Genomic DNA, 13,181 nt, shown 5'->3' on the forward strand with positions numbered 1-13,181 from the left:
GCCGATGAAGAAATTCTGACAAAGAGAACCGTCTCCTCTGTCTCTCACCCACAGGTGTCTTTGCCGTTCGACGTTGCGCGAAGGTGTCCGTCGCAACAATGTGCCCCGGGAACCCGTTCCACCGAGCTGATTGCGCAATCGTGATCGCTCGAGACACTGGCGCGCCGACGATCCACGGCGCGGATCATTCGGATCGGTGATTTTCGCGTCGGATCCTGACGCGGGATAAAATCGCCGACTAATTACAGGCAAGGTCGAGAGATCCGCCTAGGAGAGGAGTCGAGGTGCGCGTGTCACAGCCGTGCAAGCTGCACGCCGCGCGCCTTTGCGTTGGATGCACGGTGCAGCTCGACGGACCCCCATAAAAGACCGACGCAGCTGGGTTTTTTTCGTAAAAATCCGACCAGTGTGTGCGGGGGCATGTGGTCGAGACAGTCGCGAGGAGGAAGACGAAGAGGATTACGACGACGACGAAGAAGAAGAAGAAGAAGAGGGAGGAGGAATAGGTGGATGAGACTCTGAGCGAAGGAGATAGAAGGAGGTTCAAGACCGAGTTGACGAGAAAGAGAGAGGAGGCAGAAACGAACTTCTGTCGAAGAGAGGCTCGACGAGGCTGAAGAAGGAAGAGCAGAGACGTAGGAAGAAGGGCGACGCGACGGTGCCGCCGGTGGTGAAGGAGGATGGCAAGAGCCGGCAAGGTGCTGCCAAGGTGGCGGTTAGGGCAGCTGATCTTCGAATAGCAGCAGGTGAATGCGAAGAAGCTCTCGCGCTGCTGGAATGAACTGGGAGAGGGGAACGAGGTAACCGAGAGAGAGAGAGAGAGAGAGAGAGAGAGAAAAAGAGAGAGAGAGAGAAAAGAATAGAGAGAAAGAGAGAAGGATAGATTGGTAGTTGCGGTAGATGCGCCGGTGGCCGTGGAGGAGGCGGAGGAAGAGGTGGCATCCACGCGTGCATAAAAGGTGTTTCGTTATTGTTACCAGGCGCGCGCTGCAGGTCCCTTGGATTTATTAATCTTGTTCTCCCGTGGCAACGCGCTCCGCAAGACCAATCGAACGCCGAACGCTCCCCGCTGCTTATCGCCACAACGATTTCCATCTCGTCCCGTCGCTCCTACACAGGGAAAACCGGCGTTTTACGACCTGTTAATTCAACCTGCGCAGCGTCCGCCACGTCGTCACCAGGGAAATTCGGGGAATTTATTCCTCCATCCTCGAACCGCCACCTGTTAAAACGGTCCTAGAGGCTGCGGTTCAACGACGAACCTGTTACTGCCTCTCAAATGACCGGTTCAAACATGTTCGCTAAGCCCCCACTCCCCCCCCCCCCTGACACATATGCGACGTACACAATTTTGCAGTTCACTTAAAGATGGTCAAATTAATTTCATACACTTTTTCGGTGAGCTTGTGACTTTCTTCTCGTAAATTATTCTGGTATTTCATATAGGTTGCATTTTGTACAGCATTTTAACACTAAAGATTTTGTACGGTGTTGTCGTTGGAATTGTAAAGTTTCGCTCGTGGAGAACGATCGAGTAAAGAGGTTCGAGCAAACTTTAACACTAAACCTAGCAAGCATTAACAGTATCTGGTAAATATTGCCTTGTAAAAATGGCGACCCTAAATTTATTGAGATTGTCCGTAATTTTCCATATAATAAATGCTTGGACAAGGAAATTTATTCCGCTATTTTCCATAAAAGAATTTTTATAATTTCAATAATTGTAAAATATAAAACCGGTTATTTGACTGTGGTAGGATTAGTGTTAAAGTAATTTAATCTTGTCATTTTTATGAGAAAACATGTGTAGTTCTTGGTGGGTTCAGTGTTAAAGTGTAAAATTTACAATCTTAATCCTGATGTATCCTCCCACTAAACGTACAAAACTTCGATCTCAAAGAAATGACAATACAAAAGAAGCATTAGTATTTAGCAGATTCTGCTCGAATTCTTCACCACAAATTAATTAATAATATACATATTTAAATTTATAATATAAATATGTTCCTTTCTATACTTGACATAAAAACGTTAAGTCCACAGTCTCTCTTCGTATGAAAAACAGCTTGGTGGGAAGTAAACTTGAAATACTTCCGGACTGTTAAGGGTTAACCTTTGACACTCGAATGGCGACTCTAACACGCCACTAAAAATTGCCACACCATACTTATCTTACTCCGTTTGTATCTAAAAAATTGATAAAAGTGTGACAACCACGAGTGATATAATGGTAATATTTTAGGTCAGAAGAAAAGTCTTGATCGTGGAGTGAAAACAGCTTCGAGTGCAAAAGGTTAGGGTTGGGAACGGGGTTGAACGCGCTGGGATACGGGTCCCCGGTGACCCTCCGTCCCGCAGGAGGGCGAAGCAACATTATTCCTCGGTCGGAAAGAGTTCTCCCGGCGTTTCCGGCGCCAATAAAAAAGCAACCCCCTTCGCATCTCTATTCCGCGATCCCGTTACAGGCTCGGCCGACGAGATACACCGCGTCCGCTCGCGAATCGCCGATGAATTTATGACCGGTTCCGCGCCGCGAAGTTACCGATGCGCTCGAAGCGCGTGCACGTACTCGATCAACGACATTCTTTCCCATGTCCTGTCGATCCGTTCGCGACAAAAACGACAGAGACGATCGGGAAAACGCCGGGACCCCATCCCCCCCCCCCCCCCCCCGATTCTGGAAGCCTTTTTCCCCCCCATGGATCTGCGGTTTCTAGGTCGTGACGTCCCCGCTTCGTGTCTGATCTCTTACGCAACGAGAACCGCCAATGTCTTACGATGGTTTCGTCCACAGAGACCAAAATTAATTACATTGGACCGCGGATCTTTGTGCGAAATAATAAATGTTTGCGTCGCTTGCGATACGCGGGAGTCAAGTAACATTTTATGATATAGAGCCATTCTAGTACCATTGTCGAGCCCTACAAGCCTTGCCAAAGTGATTTGTACCTCGCATCGGCACACGTAGCATAGAAAATTCCGTTTCAGAAAATGTTCAACATTTCTTCCAGATATTCGTGCCATTGTCTTCCAAGATGAAACCATCTCCGTCGTAGCAGCTCGTCGGTATTGTTCGAAGATGCCATAAAAAAATCGAATTTACGACGGAAGAAAGGACGATCTGCCGGTTGATGATGTCGGTTGAAGAAAATTCGACGCAACGACCGGAAAAGGTCTCGAAGAGAGAACTGCTCGAGGGAGGAGGGGGAGTAGAAGACGTTAGGACGACTCGGAGCACCTGCGTCTCATTATCGATCATCTATCGACCGGGGCCTCCAGTCCGGTTGAAGCTACCCTCGGAATCACTATGCGCCGCTACGTATCCGACCGTTGAGGATCCACCCTGCGTCGTGGACACCGTCAGGTGCTTCTTCCTGGACGGCAAGTGCAGGCGGCGCGAGTGCTTTCTCGATTTAATGACACGTTTGTCCCACACGAGCGTGGCCGGGCCACGCACACGCGCCTCGCTCTGCCTCGCTCTGCCTCGCCTTCCTTCTTCCCGCGGTCTGTTCCCGGATTTCCGTTCGCCGTTGCCAACCAACCACCATCAGCGCACCGCATCCCGACCCGCACCCGACCGAACCTGCGAACGAGGAATTTCTTTCGATCGAATGCTCCCGGGTGACCGCGGCTGCGGTTCTCGTTATACCAACAGTGCCATGATCCGTCTGCGCAATTCCTAGAAATTATTAGCCTCCGTCGAGCCTGGCTAAACATGTCCATTACGAGACCCGTTTCTTAGAAAAATCGGATCCCTCGACCGGGAGCGCTTTCATTAATTCTTGCGCTAGATCTTATGGTGTACGCCTTGGCGTGCGAGCTACGCGATCTTCTTTTATGGAGAATATGTTCTTCACCGTGGAAGGTTAACTGGCTCTTGATAGGCTGCGCTTTTTGTACGGCTCTTCGATGATTTGACTTTTTGCGAGTCACTAGCGGCGAGAGACCACCGAACGCGATTAACAATTAACGATTATGCGGTATGGATCTGACTTTAATTACCAAACGTGGTTTGCGGCAGCGATAGGGGGGGGGGGAAGAATTGGATATTCTAAAATAGTGCAAAACAGTAAACAGTTTACATTTAATAAATTTTGGTGCATTTATCAATCTGGCACTTTGGTGAAGCAGGCTTTTAACCGAAAGTTTCCATAAATGCAAATGTGGGGGATTAGGGGTCGTTTCGGCGGCGCGCGAAGGTTCTATGGGGTGTAAGGGCCCGAGGGGCGGGTCCCCAGGGATTCGACCGGTCCTCGGCCAGGAAACGAGAAGAAATTTATGATAAGAACGGGAAGATCGAGCGGAGCCGCTCCTCGCGCTGTAGAAGGATGATGACTCCGTCCCACCTGTACGTACACACGTACGGTGCGCGCGACACGCGCCCGTTCCCCATAGCCGCCCAGCTGCCAACCGTCTCGTCCTAGCTGCGAGGAGAAAGGAACGTACAGGTGCGATCGTTAACTCAATTGAACTTTGATAAGTAAAAACGTGCAACCGTGTACACGCGTATTTAACCGGCGGGAGACGGCGCGACGACTATATCCTCGCCGCGGACTGTTATCGTCGCGCGCGACACGATCAATTATAGTCCCAGAAACCCAAGATCGATCGACCAAACGGGCAAATTCGAGCCACGCCTGTCACTCGATCGCACTGCAGATCGTGCGCTCCTGATAGCGGATTCGATTTTGATCGAGGCATCCTCTCCATGTCTTTTGTGTTCGACCTATTTTTTAATTTTATCGTGAGCGCACAATACCCGATGTCCGATTATTCGACGGATTTTATGCATTTTAAAAGGAATAGAACAAACGCACAAGAATGGAGAGTTTAAAGAATTTAACCCTTTGCACTCGAAGCTATTTTAACTCCAAAACGAAACATTTCTTCCGACTTGGAGTATTTTCTTTCTCTGTATTTGTTTGCCATGTTATGCATACGAAAATGGTGCGATTTACTGAAACGTACAATACTGAAATGTTTAGTAATTTATTATGGTACAGCAATCTTTAGTGGCGCCTTACAGTCGCCATTCGAGTGCTGAGGGTTAAAAATACTGTTTAAATTATTGGGGGGTGGAGGTTGAGGGTTGAAATGATTGAGATAGAAAATAAGTGTAGCTGCTGAGTCAATTAAGACTATTTTAATTTTGCATAAAACTCCATAGGCCACTGATTACGATTAAAATGGTCGCTGACGCAGCAATCTCAGTTTCTTAAAAAACTGTTGAGACACCTGCAGAGGATGTAAGGTGAGTATGAATTAGGTCTGGTCCCAGCCAACCCAAATTAGACTATTTCCTCTAACATTCTCTAGAAATTAGACAAACTGGTGGTCGAAGGGTTAACCGAGGAAGTGGTGCTTTAAAGCTGACCCAAAGAAAATCGTTCCCGGTGGCAGCTGCCCGATGAAGAGGCTATCTTCGGAGTTTTTCTTGGTTGCTAGATGAAAAAGAAGAGGAGGCCCCCATAGGTGCTCGTTTTCCGTGTCTCGTTGAACCCGGAGGTCTCGGCGTTTTATCTCGAAAGGCTCGTTAGCTGGAGTGGATCGGTATAATTACATGAATCGTTTCTATACCGTATCCGAGTGGCAACGATCGTTGGCTGGTCTGAAGAACGAGAGAAAGGAACATTGTCCCTTTAAACTGTCCCGTGTGACACGGTTGCCGCTCGGCTCAACACTTTTTTACCATCTGCCCCTTGTCGGGCATATGTTGCCGGGATAACATCGAAAATGATCCGAAACAGGTAGAGCAGTCTCTACGTTTCGACACTCGCTACCCGTCTGTCGGCGATCACCTGTTGATTTCCCTTAAATCGGAATAATATCGTGGCTTTTCACCGAACCCGTTCGATAGACTCACGGAAACCGACAACAGCGGGATATCTCTTCCGACCTTTTCACGGAAACTCGCCTAATTCCAGAAAAAAAACCCAGCCAAACACTCCAGTCGAGGATCTGTTTTGACTGGTCGGTAACTTGATCGCTCCTTGAAACAATTCCGAAGACTCAGCGTCAAAATCTTCATTCAATCACTCAGTTTAAAGTAGGATCCATAATACATTTTAAAAAATTGACATATAAAGCAGAGTGCAATTATAAAATAGTGAGAATAGTTCTAGTGTTGAAGAAACTAAAAGAGATGAGCTTTTTAGGCAACCTAATTCCAAAAAGACCCCAGAAACACCCTCCTCGTGCTAAACAGCTAGACGACAGTGTGACTAATTGGTTTCAGATTTTTCGGATCCGGGCCACGAAGTGCAGTGTGTATAGTTCACGGCGGAATGATGGCGCGGCCCGAACCCTTCCGTTTCCGGCGTATCGGCGATCTCGATGAATATGAGCGGCGATTAACCGATGAATGGCCGTCGGGCTCAACCCCCCGGGGTCGCGGATCCGGATCGAGGGGGCGCATGAAAGCTCGGCCACTTGATTTATGAACGAAAATCTCGAGTAAACGCCCGTTTCCGCGCTCCGCCGGGCGTGAAATCACTTTGGGCGAGTTCCACCGCGAGCGGAGCAAGCGGAGCAAGCGGCCGCCCATCCTCGTCGCGACTGCGAAACCGGCCGGCCGTGCAGTTCCGGCGGCGCGCAGGGAGACCGGAAGTCCCGGCTCATACGCGGCACGATGACGCGGACCTTGCCCAGAGTTGTCTCATCGCCTGTGACCTCGATTTTCACCTGTCGTTCTCCGTTCCTCGAAACCAGATACCTGGGAGCCTCGCGATGCCAGTCCGGGGTCACCCTTATCAGTCGGATGCTGAGAAACCGGAGAGTTGTAAACATTTATGATGGCGGACGTTGCGCCTTCGATGGTAATGTTCTTCTCTAAAACTGGGGTTAACCTCAGTCGAGCAGGTACAGGGTCCAAAGGGACCCGTATGGAGAAGCTAGTGCTTTTGTCACTGAAAATGGCCGCATCCAGCTTTGCACAGTAATCAATAACATATCGTCGTCAATAACGTATTCTTAAATAGTTTTGATTTTTGTGGTACGGTCATCGGCGTGGCACTGGGTGTGTCAATGAAAGTAAAGATGTACGGATAAACATACAGGCTGGGTCGTTGAAGAGCGACTTTATCGAGATTGTTGATCGGGAATGACTCGGGAACCGAGAACAAAAGCTGAAGGGACCCGAAGAGATGTTTGCCGACAATGTTTCGCAAGCGGCGGCCAATGTTCGAATTCACAGGAACACCTGTACGCCTGTCCGCCGACGTTCCATCGGGCTCCAGGGCTCGAAGCCCGAAGGGAGCAGCCGGAAACTCGTTCCTGTCGCAATCGACGGCATCTAGGAGCTCGGTGGGCGCGGCCAACGACTCCGAAAACATCGGGGATTAAAGGTTGCCCGGCTCCAGGGCCAGGAACGTTGGAAATTACGGTGGCGAGCAGAACCCGGAGAGCCAGCGAATACCGCGTCCACACGAATTCCCAGCGTTAATTAACCAGCACGGTCGTCCGTTCGCCCCGGAGAGCTACCTGCAGCCGTTATCCTGGAGCCGCTCTTCGCCGAACGCTCTCCGGTTCTCGGCTGAAGTTTATTTTTAATCGTCGGCGTTCGTCGTTGTCGTCGTTGTCGTCGTCCCGGCATGAGCTGATAGCTGTGAACCATTTAGCGAGGTCGGAGGTCTCCGGTATAGATTCTAGTTTTGTTGTAACCGGCGCAGACGATGCGTCCTTTATTCCTGCGATAGAATGCCTCCCCTTATTCTCGCCCTTATCGCTGTCGGAATGGGGTCAGACTGGCTTGGGATGGTGTGGGAGGAACGATCATCGACTGCATAGGTGCATTCGCTGTCCCTCGTTCACTGGGTAAGCCATTTTGTGTTTCAAATGTCTGCATAAATTTGCGATTCATAGTGTAAGCGACGTAATGTAACGAGCTGTACCTTTTCCAACTCCGTGGAATATGATAATGCGGAGAAGAAGTAAACGTCTACGTAGCTCCTGTATCTTTACAATGAAAAAATCAAATACAATTAAAAAATCCGCTGAATTATTATTTAAACTTAATTTATCCTATTAAACAGTAGGAGATCTACTAGCGTTAGAATTCAATAACGTCAATATATTGTTCCGAACTCATCGAAGTTATTAAGGGAAGGAAGACGACGTACGACATCTTTCAAAAATTAATTTTTGAAATTCACTTTTGAAAGACAATTGGAATTCTCCTGGTAGTTATCAATCCCGTCTCTTCCATTCCGCGAGAGACCTACTAGACACCGGATAACAATGTTAATGTTTACTTAGAGCTGCGGCCGGGACAGTGTCTTGAACTCACGATAAGACCGGCTCGCACCGACTCCCCCATAATTTCGCTAATTAACATCGGCACAGACTTTGAATCAGTTTTGTTGCTAGAGAGCCGATTACGCTGTCCAGGCTCCCGGCAGATAGCTTCGCTTTTGTCTCACGCTACCCCCCTCGACCCCCTTGATCCCCTCATCGATCCACGATCCGCGAGATCGTTCTCTCCCCCGTTTATCGTTCCGAGACGTTCCTGCTCGATCGGGAACCGTCCGGAATGAACTAGATCGCTCCGACACCCCGTGACCCTTATCCACCTTACGTTTCCTCTGCTTTTCTCTTCTGCAGAGAAATCTCCTCGTCGCCATCTTAACTCGTTCGCTACGGCACACGTACGTCTACTTAAAAAAAAAGTTAAAAGATAATAAGACTGGATCGAACAGTTAATCGAATACGTTTTCTGGCATTTGATTCTTTTCTTTGTAAATTTCTGAAAGGTTCCGAAAGATTTAAGAAGAGGATATAATCGTTTTAATATATATATATATATATATGTATGTATATGCATCGGTAATCTGACAGACAGAAAAGTGCGTGTGGCGAAGGATTAGCCCGATCGATCACGGTTTATTTGCTCGGCGCCTGGTGTCTGTGGCCAGTTTATCGGTCCATCATTTTTCCATGGCTGTTATCGGCGTGTCCGGTAATAACCAGCGCGCGCGGTTACGTTCAAGAACTGCAAGCGATCGGTACACCATCAATTTCGCGAACAGCTGCCCCATGATGTGTCGCGTGTGCATGTCTGGCTCATGTCTCCGCCAGCTCTCCGACAGGCTGCGTTCCTCGATAAAAGAATGTCACCGCGAAATTTGCATGGTCAACACCGTTCCTGAAAAAGGCTGGTTTTGTCGGGGGTGGAAACCCGTTCGATCGAGGAGAAACTCCTCTCTTCCCCCGTTTGTCTCGAAGCTGTCGAACATCCTTCCGCGAAACATCCTTCCGCGCATTTTCACTTTCGTTTGACCAGAACCAGCTGTAGTATTGTAACTGAAAACAAATTTGAATGCAACATCTTTCCCTTAATCTTATATAATTGTAGAGAAACAACTATTCCCACCCATTTTCTCTTTACACCTCCATTAATAATTTCGCATTTGAACTGTAAACAAATTTGCATTGAACGCAATATCTTTTCCTTTTGTTAGTGGAATAGACGAATATGGCCGGACGGTGCGTGCAGAATTCGGAGAAGGGAAAAAATCTCAGTTTAAATTGGCTTCTGGATCTAGAATGGCGGGGGGGTTTTGGAATCGTAAGGGTTAGTACAGTAGGATTTCAGGAAAAGGGGGAACCGCCAGCGGGAATCGAACCCGCGACCTCATTGGTGGAAGCTTATCAGGTAACGCGCACACCCACGGAACAGTGAGATCAGAATTCGAAGATTATTAGGGTAAGATTCGAGTGCGATGCTGCAGGGACGAGTAAGTCGAGGATGAAATGATTTGGGTTTTGGAAGATTTTGGCCCGGGAAGAAAATCGGGACTTGATTCGTTCCGCCGCGCCCCAAGGCTAATTTTGTCGGATTTTTCAGGTGGACTGACGCGTCAGGTGCGCCAAGGCGGCGCAACACGATATCTAGCCGCTTTACGACTTAATGGTCGGTCTAATTGACGTCACGGTCCGTGCACCGCTGTCTAAGCAGATGGAACAAGGCGACCGAGCGACTTTTATCGGTCGCTCCCGGGAAAGAGAGTTTGTGATTTTTCCCTTGTGCCATCTCAAAGTTCAAAGGTTCGGCCGATAACACGGCTCGTTCGCCCGACATCTTCGCTCGGCTGATAAGGAATCTGTTTATATACGAAGCGAGCGCGCACGGCTCCGATACTTTCACGCGTTATCGCACTTCCTTTTGTGAGAGTCATTTGAATGCGATCGCTCGACCGCGAAAGCGAACGATCAGGCTGCTTTTCAGCGGTGGCAGATACGAGAAATGCTTTTAGTTTGAACTCGACGCGTAGCCCTGTGGATCGATAAAGTGGTAGATCATGCGTTCCAGTAATGCGATTCGATCAGGAAAATTTGAAAGTACGTTGACTGTGGTGATCACCACAAGATGCTGAATTAAGAATAAATGAATGATAGTTGCTTGTAGATGTTTGATATGTGAACGATTCGTGTAAAGGAACGCATAGTTTTCCTGTGGTTTAAATTTAAATTTTAAATGAACCGCCGAATGAGAATAGTGGCGCCGCCAGTGGCGAACTTCGGAATTACAATTCGCACCTCCGTACAGCGCCATTCAATGCAGTGGTCAAACGCTCAAACTGCTGGCCGAACCACAGACGTGATGGTAACAGCACAGAGGAAATGAGAGTGCTCACGCTCAGGGTTTTAGCACAGACGAGGTATAGGAGTAGACCAATCACCCAATGTATTCTTTTGTCTCACATCCGCGGGGCTTTAGACTCTAGAGTCTAGAGCCCCCTTACCATTTTTGTGTCACATCCTACACACTCATTTCCTACGCACTCTCATTTCCTCTCTGGTAACAGTAACTCGACGGTGGTCTTAGCAACTAGTTCGGAAACATTGGCTAGATGGCGCTGGTATTACATTCGGAGACTGCCAGACTGCTTGCGACACATGTGTATCGTCGAACCATAACCTCAATATCACAGTGAAGCCTTCTGTTCTTGTAAAATAATGTTCTAATTCTAAACACAAGGAATACCAAGGCAAAATGAGGCACCTAAGTAATTATAATTTACTGTTTATTCACTAATATTTTCTATGTGCGTATCAAAGGTAAACGGTCCTAATTAATCATGTTTTCAGGAGATCGTAAGGATGTACAAATTAGTGCAGAACGATTAGCGAAGCACAGTAAGGGAGAGGGACTTGATTTAAAGCCTCGAACATCTAGGATAAAGAGTAAAGCACAAAGACAAAAATTGCAAACGAAGGAGGAGGCTATAAAGAAGACTGTAAAAGCTGCAGCTCGTGCAGAGGTGTTACTCACCGAGGAGTATGGTTGTTTGGAGGCCGAGCCAGGGGAGGTGACGACACGATTTAGGCAGACACAGATTGCAGAGAATGTAGATATAACCAGTGCGACAAAACATTTTACATTGAAATTAGACTTTGGCCCGTACTACGTGAAGTACACGAGAAATGGTAGGAACTTGATACTGGGTGGAAGGAAAGGACACGTAGCTGCCCTAGATTGGGTCACAAAAAAGTTAGCTTGCGAGATGAATGTAATGGAGTCTGTACACGATGTCTCCTGGTTACACGTAGAGACAATGTTTGCAGTAGCTCAAAAGCAGTGGGTGTACATATACGATAATCAAGGAATCGAACTACATTGCCTGAAGCAAATGAATAACATAAACAAGTTAGAGTTTCTTCCTTATCATTTCTTACTTGCCAGTGGCTCCAGAGAGGGCTACTTATCATGGCTCGATGTTTCCATAGGAAAATTTGTAGGTTCATGTAACGCTAGACTGGGAAACATACAGGTATGCAAAACGTCCTGTATATGTATTATGTCAGTGCAATAGTTTATACAGACGCGATAATTAAACAATTTTACAGACGATGACACAGAACCCAAGCAACGCAGTATTATGCGTGGGTAGTACAAAGGGAGTGGTCTCTATGTGGTCTCCAAACAGTAGAGAACCACTAGCAAAAATGTTGTGCCACTTTCATGCAATAAACGCGTTGGCAGTTCATCCTTATGGAACCTATATGGCAACTAGCTGTCCAGCAAATTTTGTAAAAGTGTGGGACATTAGACAGCTGGCAGGACCTGTACATAAATATAAAACGCGATCCCCTGTTCAACACTTGTCTTACAGCCAGTGTGGCCAGTTGGCCATGGCAATGGGGAATGTAGTTGAAGTTTACAGGTACAAAATAATATAGTAGTACCGTCCAACAGCATTTTGGATTATACAAATGTACATTTGTAACAGAGTTAGTGAGACCACCTTGTATAATAATTCAATTAATTTTCTTTTTCCATCAGACCATCAACAGATGGCATGAAACCATATTTGCGGCACAAAGCGGATTGGACAGTGTCGAGTATGCAGTTCTGTCCATTCGAGGATGTACTAGGCATCGGTACAGCGCGAGGAGTCTCCTCTCTTCTGGTACCCGGAAGCGGGGAAGCTAATTTCGATGCTCTGGAAGCTAATCCGTTCCAAACCAAGGCTCAAAGACGCGAGGCTGAAGTGAAAGCTCTCCTAGATAAGATACAGCCCGAGCTGATCACTTTGGACCCGGTTTCCATAGTAGAGGTGGACGTGCCCAGTTTGAAGGACAAAATAGAGGCAAAGAAGAAAGTCTTGGTGAGTGTTAACTAAACTGTACATTTCTGATAATTGTGGAAACGATGCAACACATTGTTAGTGCATTTTATTCGCAGTATCTCAAACCGAAAGACGTAGACTTCAAACCGCGTAGAACGAAAGCTAAAGGAAAGGGTGGAACCGCTAAGGTTATCAAGACGAAGAAAATTCTGAAGGATTTAAGCCGAAGGGTGAGTGATGCATTACTATCGATTGCGCGCGTATTGCAAATACTAAACGTTAATCGTTTCAGGAACACATTGCCACTGTTCGGGAGGCAGACGTACGGCCGGAAATGGAGAATAAAAAAGAGCCGAAGAAGGATTACGGAGTATTGAACAGATTCGTATCGAAATCTAGATAACACGTATCAATCATGTAACTCCCATTCAAATCGACTTGTTAAATTGTAATTAATTTATAATTAAATCCTTTGAAATTTCTACTTAAAATGCATAATTTATTTCTGAAGATACTCCATCAATAAATACTTCATATACCGATACAGAGACCAAGTCGCGAAATGCGTGCTGCAAATAAAATCAAGATTAATGATGCCAAGCGTAATATTCAAGA

General features: G+C 47.2%; 1 protein-coding gene across 1 annotated transcript; it reads left to right on the forward strand.

The window, feature by feature from the left end:
• Nucleotides 1–10,880: 10,880 nt before the first annotated feature.
• LOC143359801 (WD repeat-containing protein 46) lies at nucleotides 10,881–13,050 on the forward strand. Its single transcript, XM_076798065.1, has 6 exons — nucleotides 10,881–11,003; nucleotides 11,086–11,768; nucleotides 11,845–12,161; nucleotides 12,281–12,605; nucleotides 12,683–12,796; nucleotides 12,859–13,050. The coding sequence occupies exons 1-6, from the start codon at nucleotides 10,991–10,993 to the stop codon at nucleotides 12,967–12,969; spliced, it is 1,563 nt and encodes a 520-aa protein (XP_076654180.1). The 5' UTR covers nucleotides 10,881–10,990; the 3' UTR covers nucleotides 12,970–13,050.
• The last annotated feature ends 131 nt before the right edge of the window (nucleotides 13,051–13,181 follow it).

This window comes from Halictus rubicundus, chromosome 12 (assembly GCF_050948215.1).
Source record: "Halictus rubicundus isolate RS-2024b chromosome 12, iyHalRubi1_principal, whole genome shotgun sequence".
Classification (NCBI taxonomy): domain Eukaryota; kingdom Metazoa; phylum Arthropoda; class Insecta; order Hymenoptera; family Halictidae; genus Halictus; species Halictus rubicundus.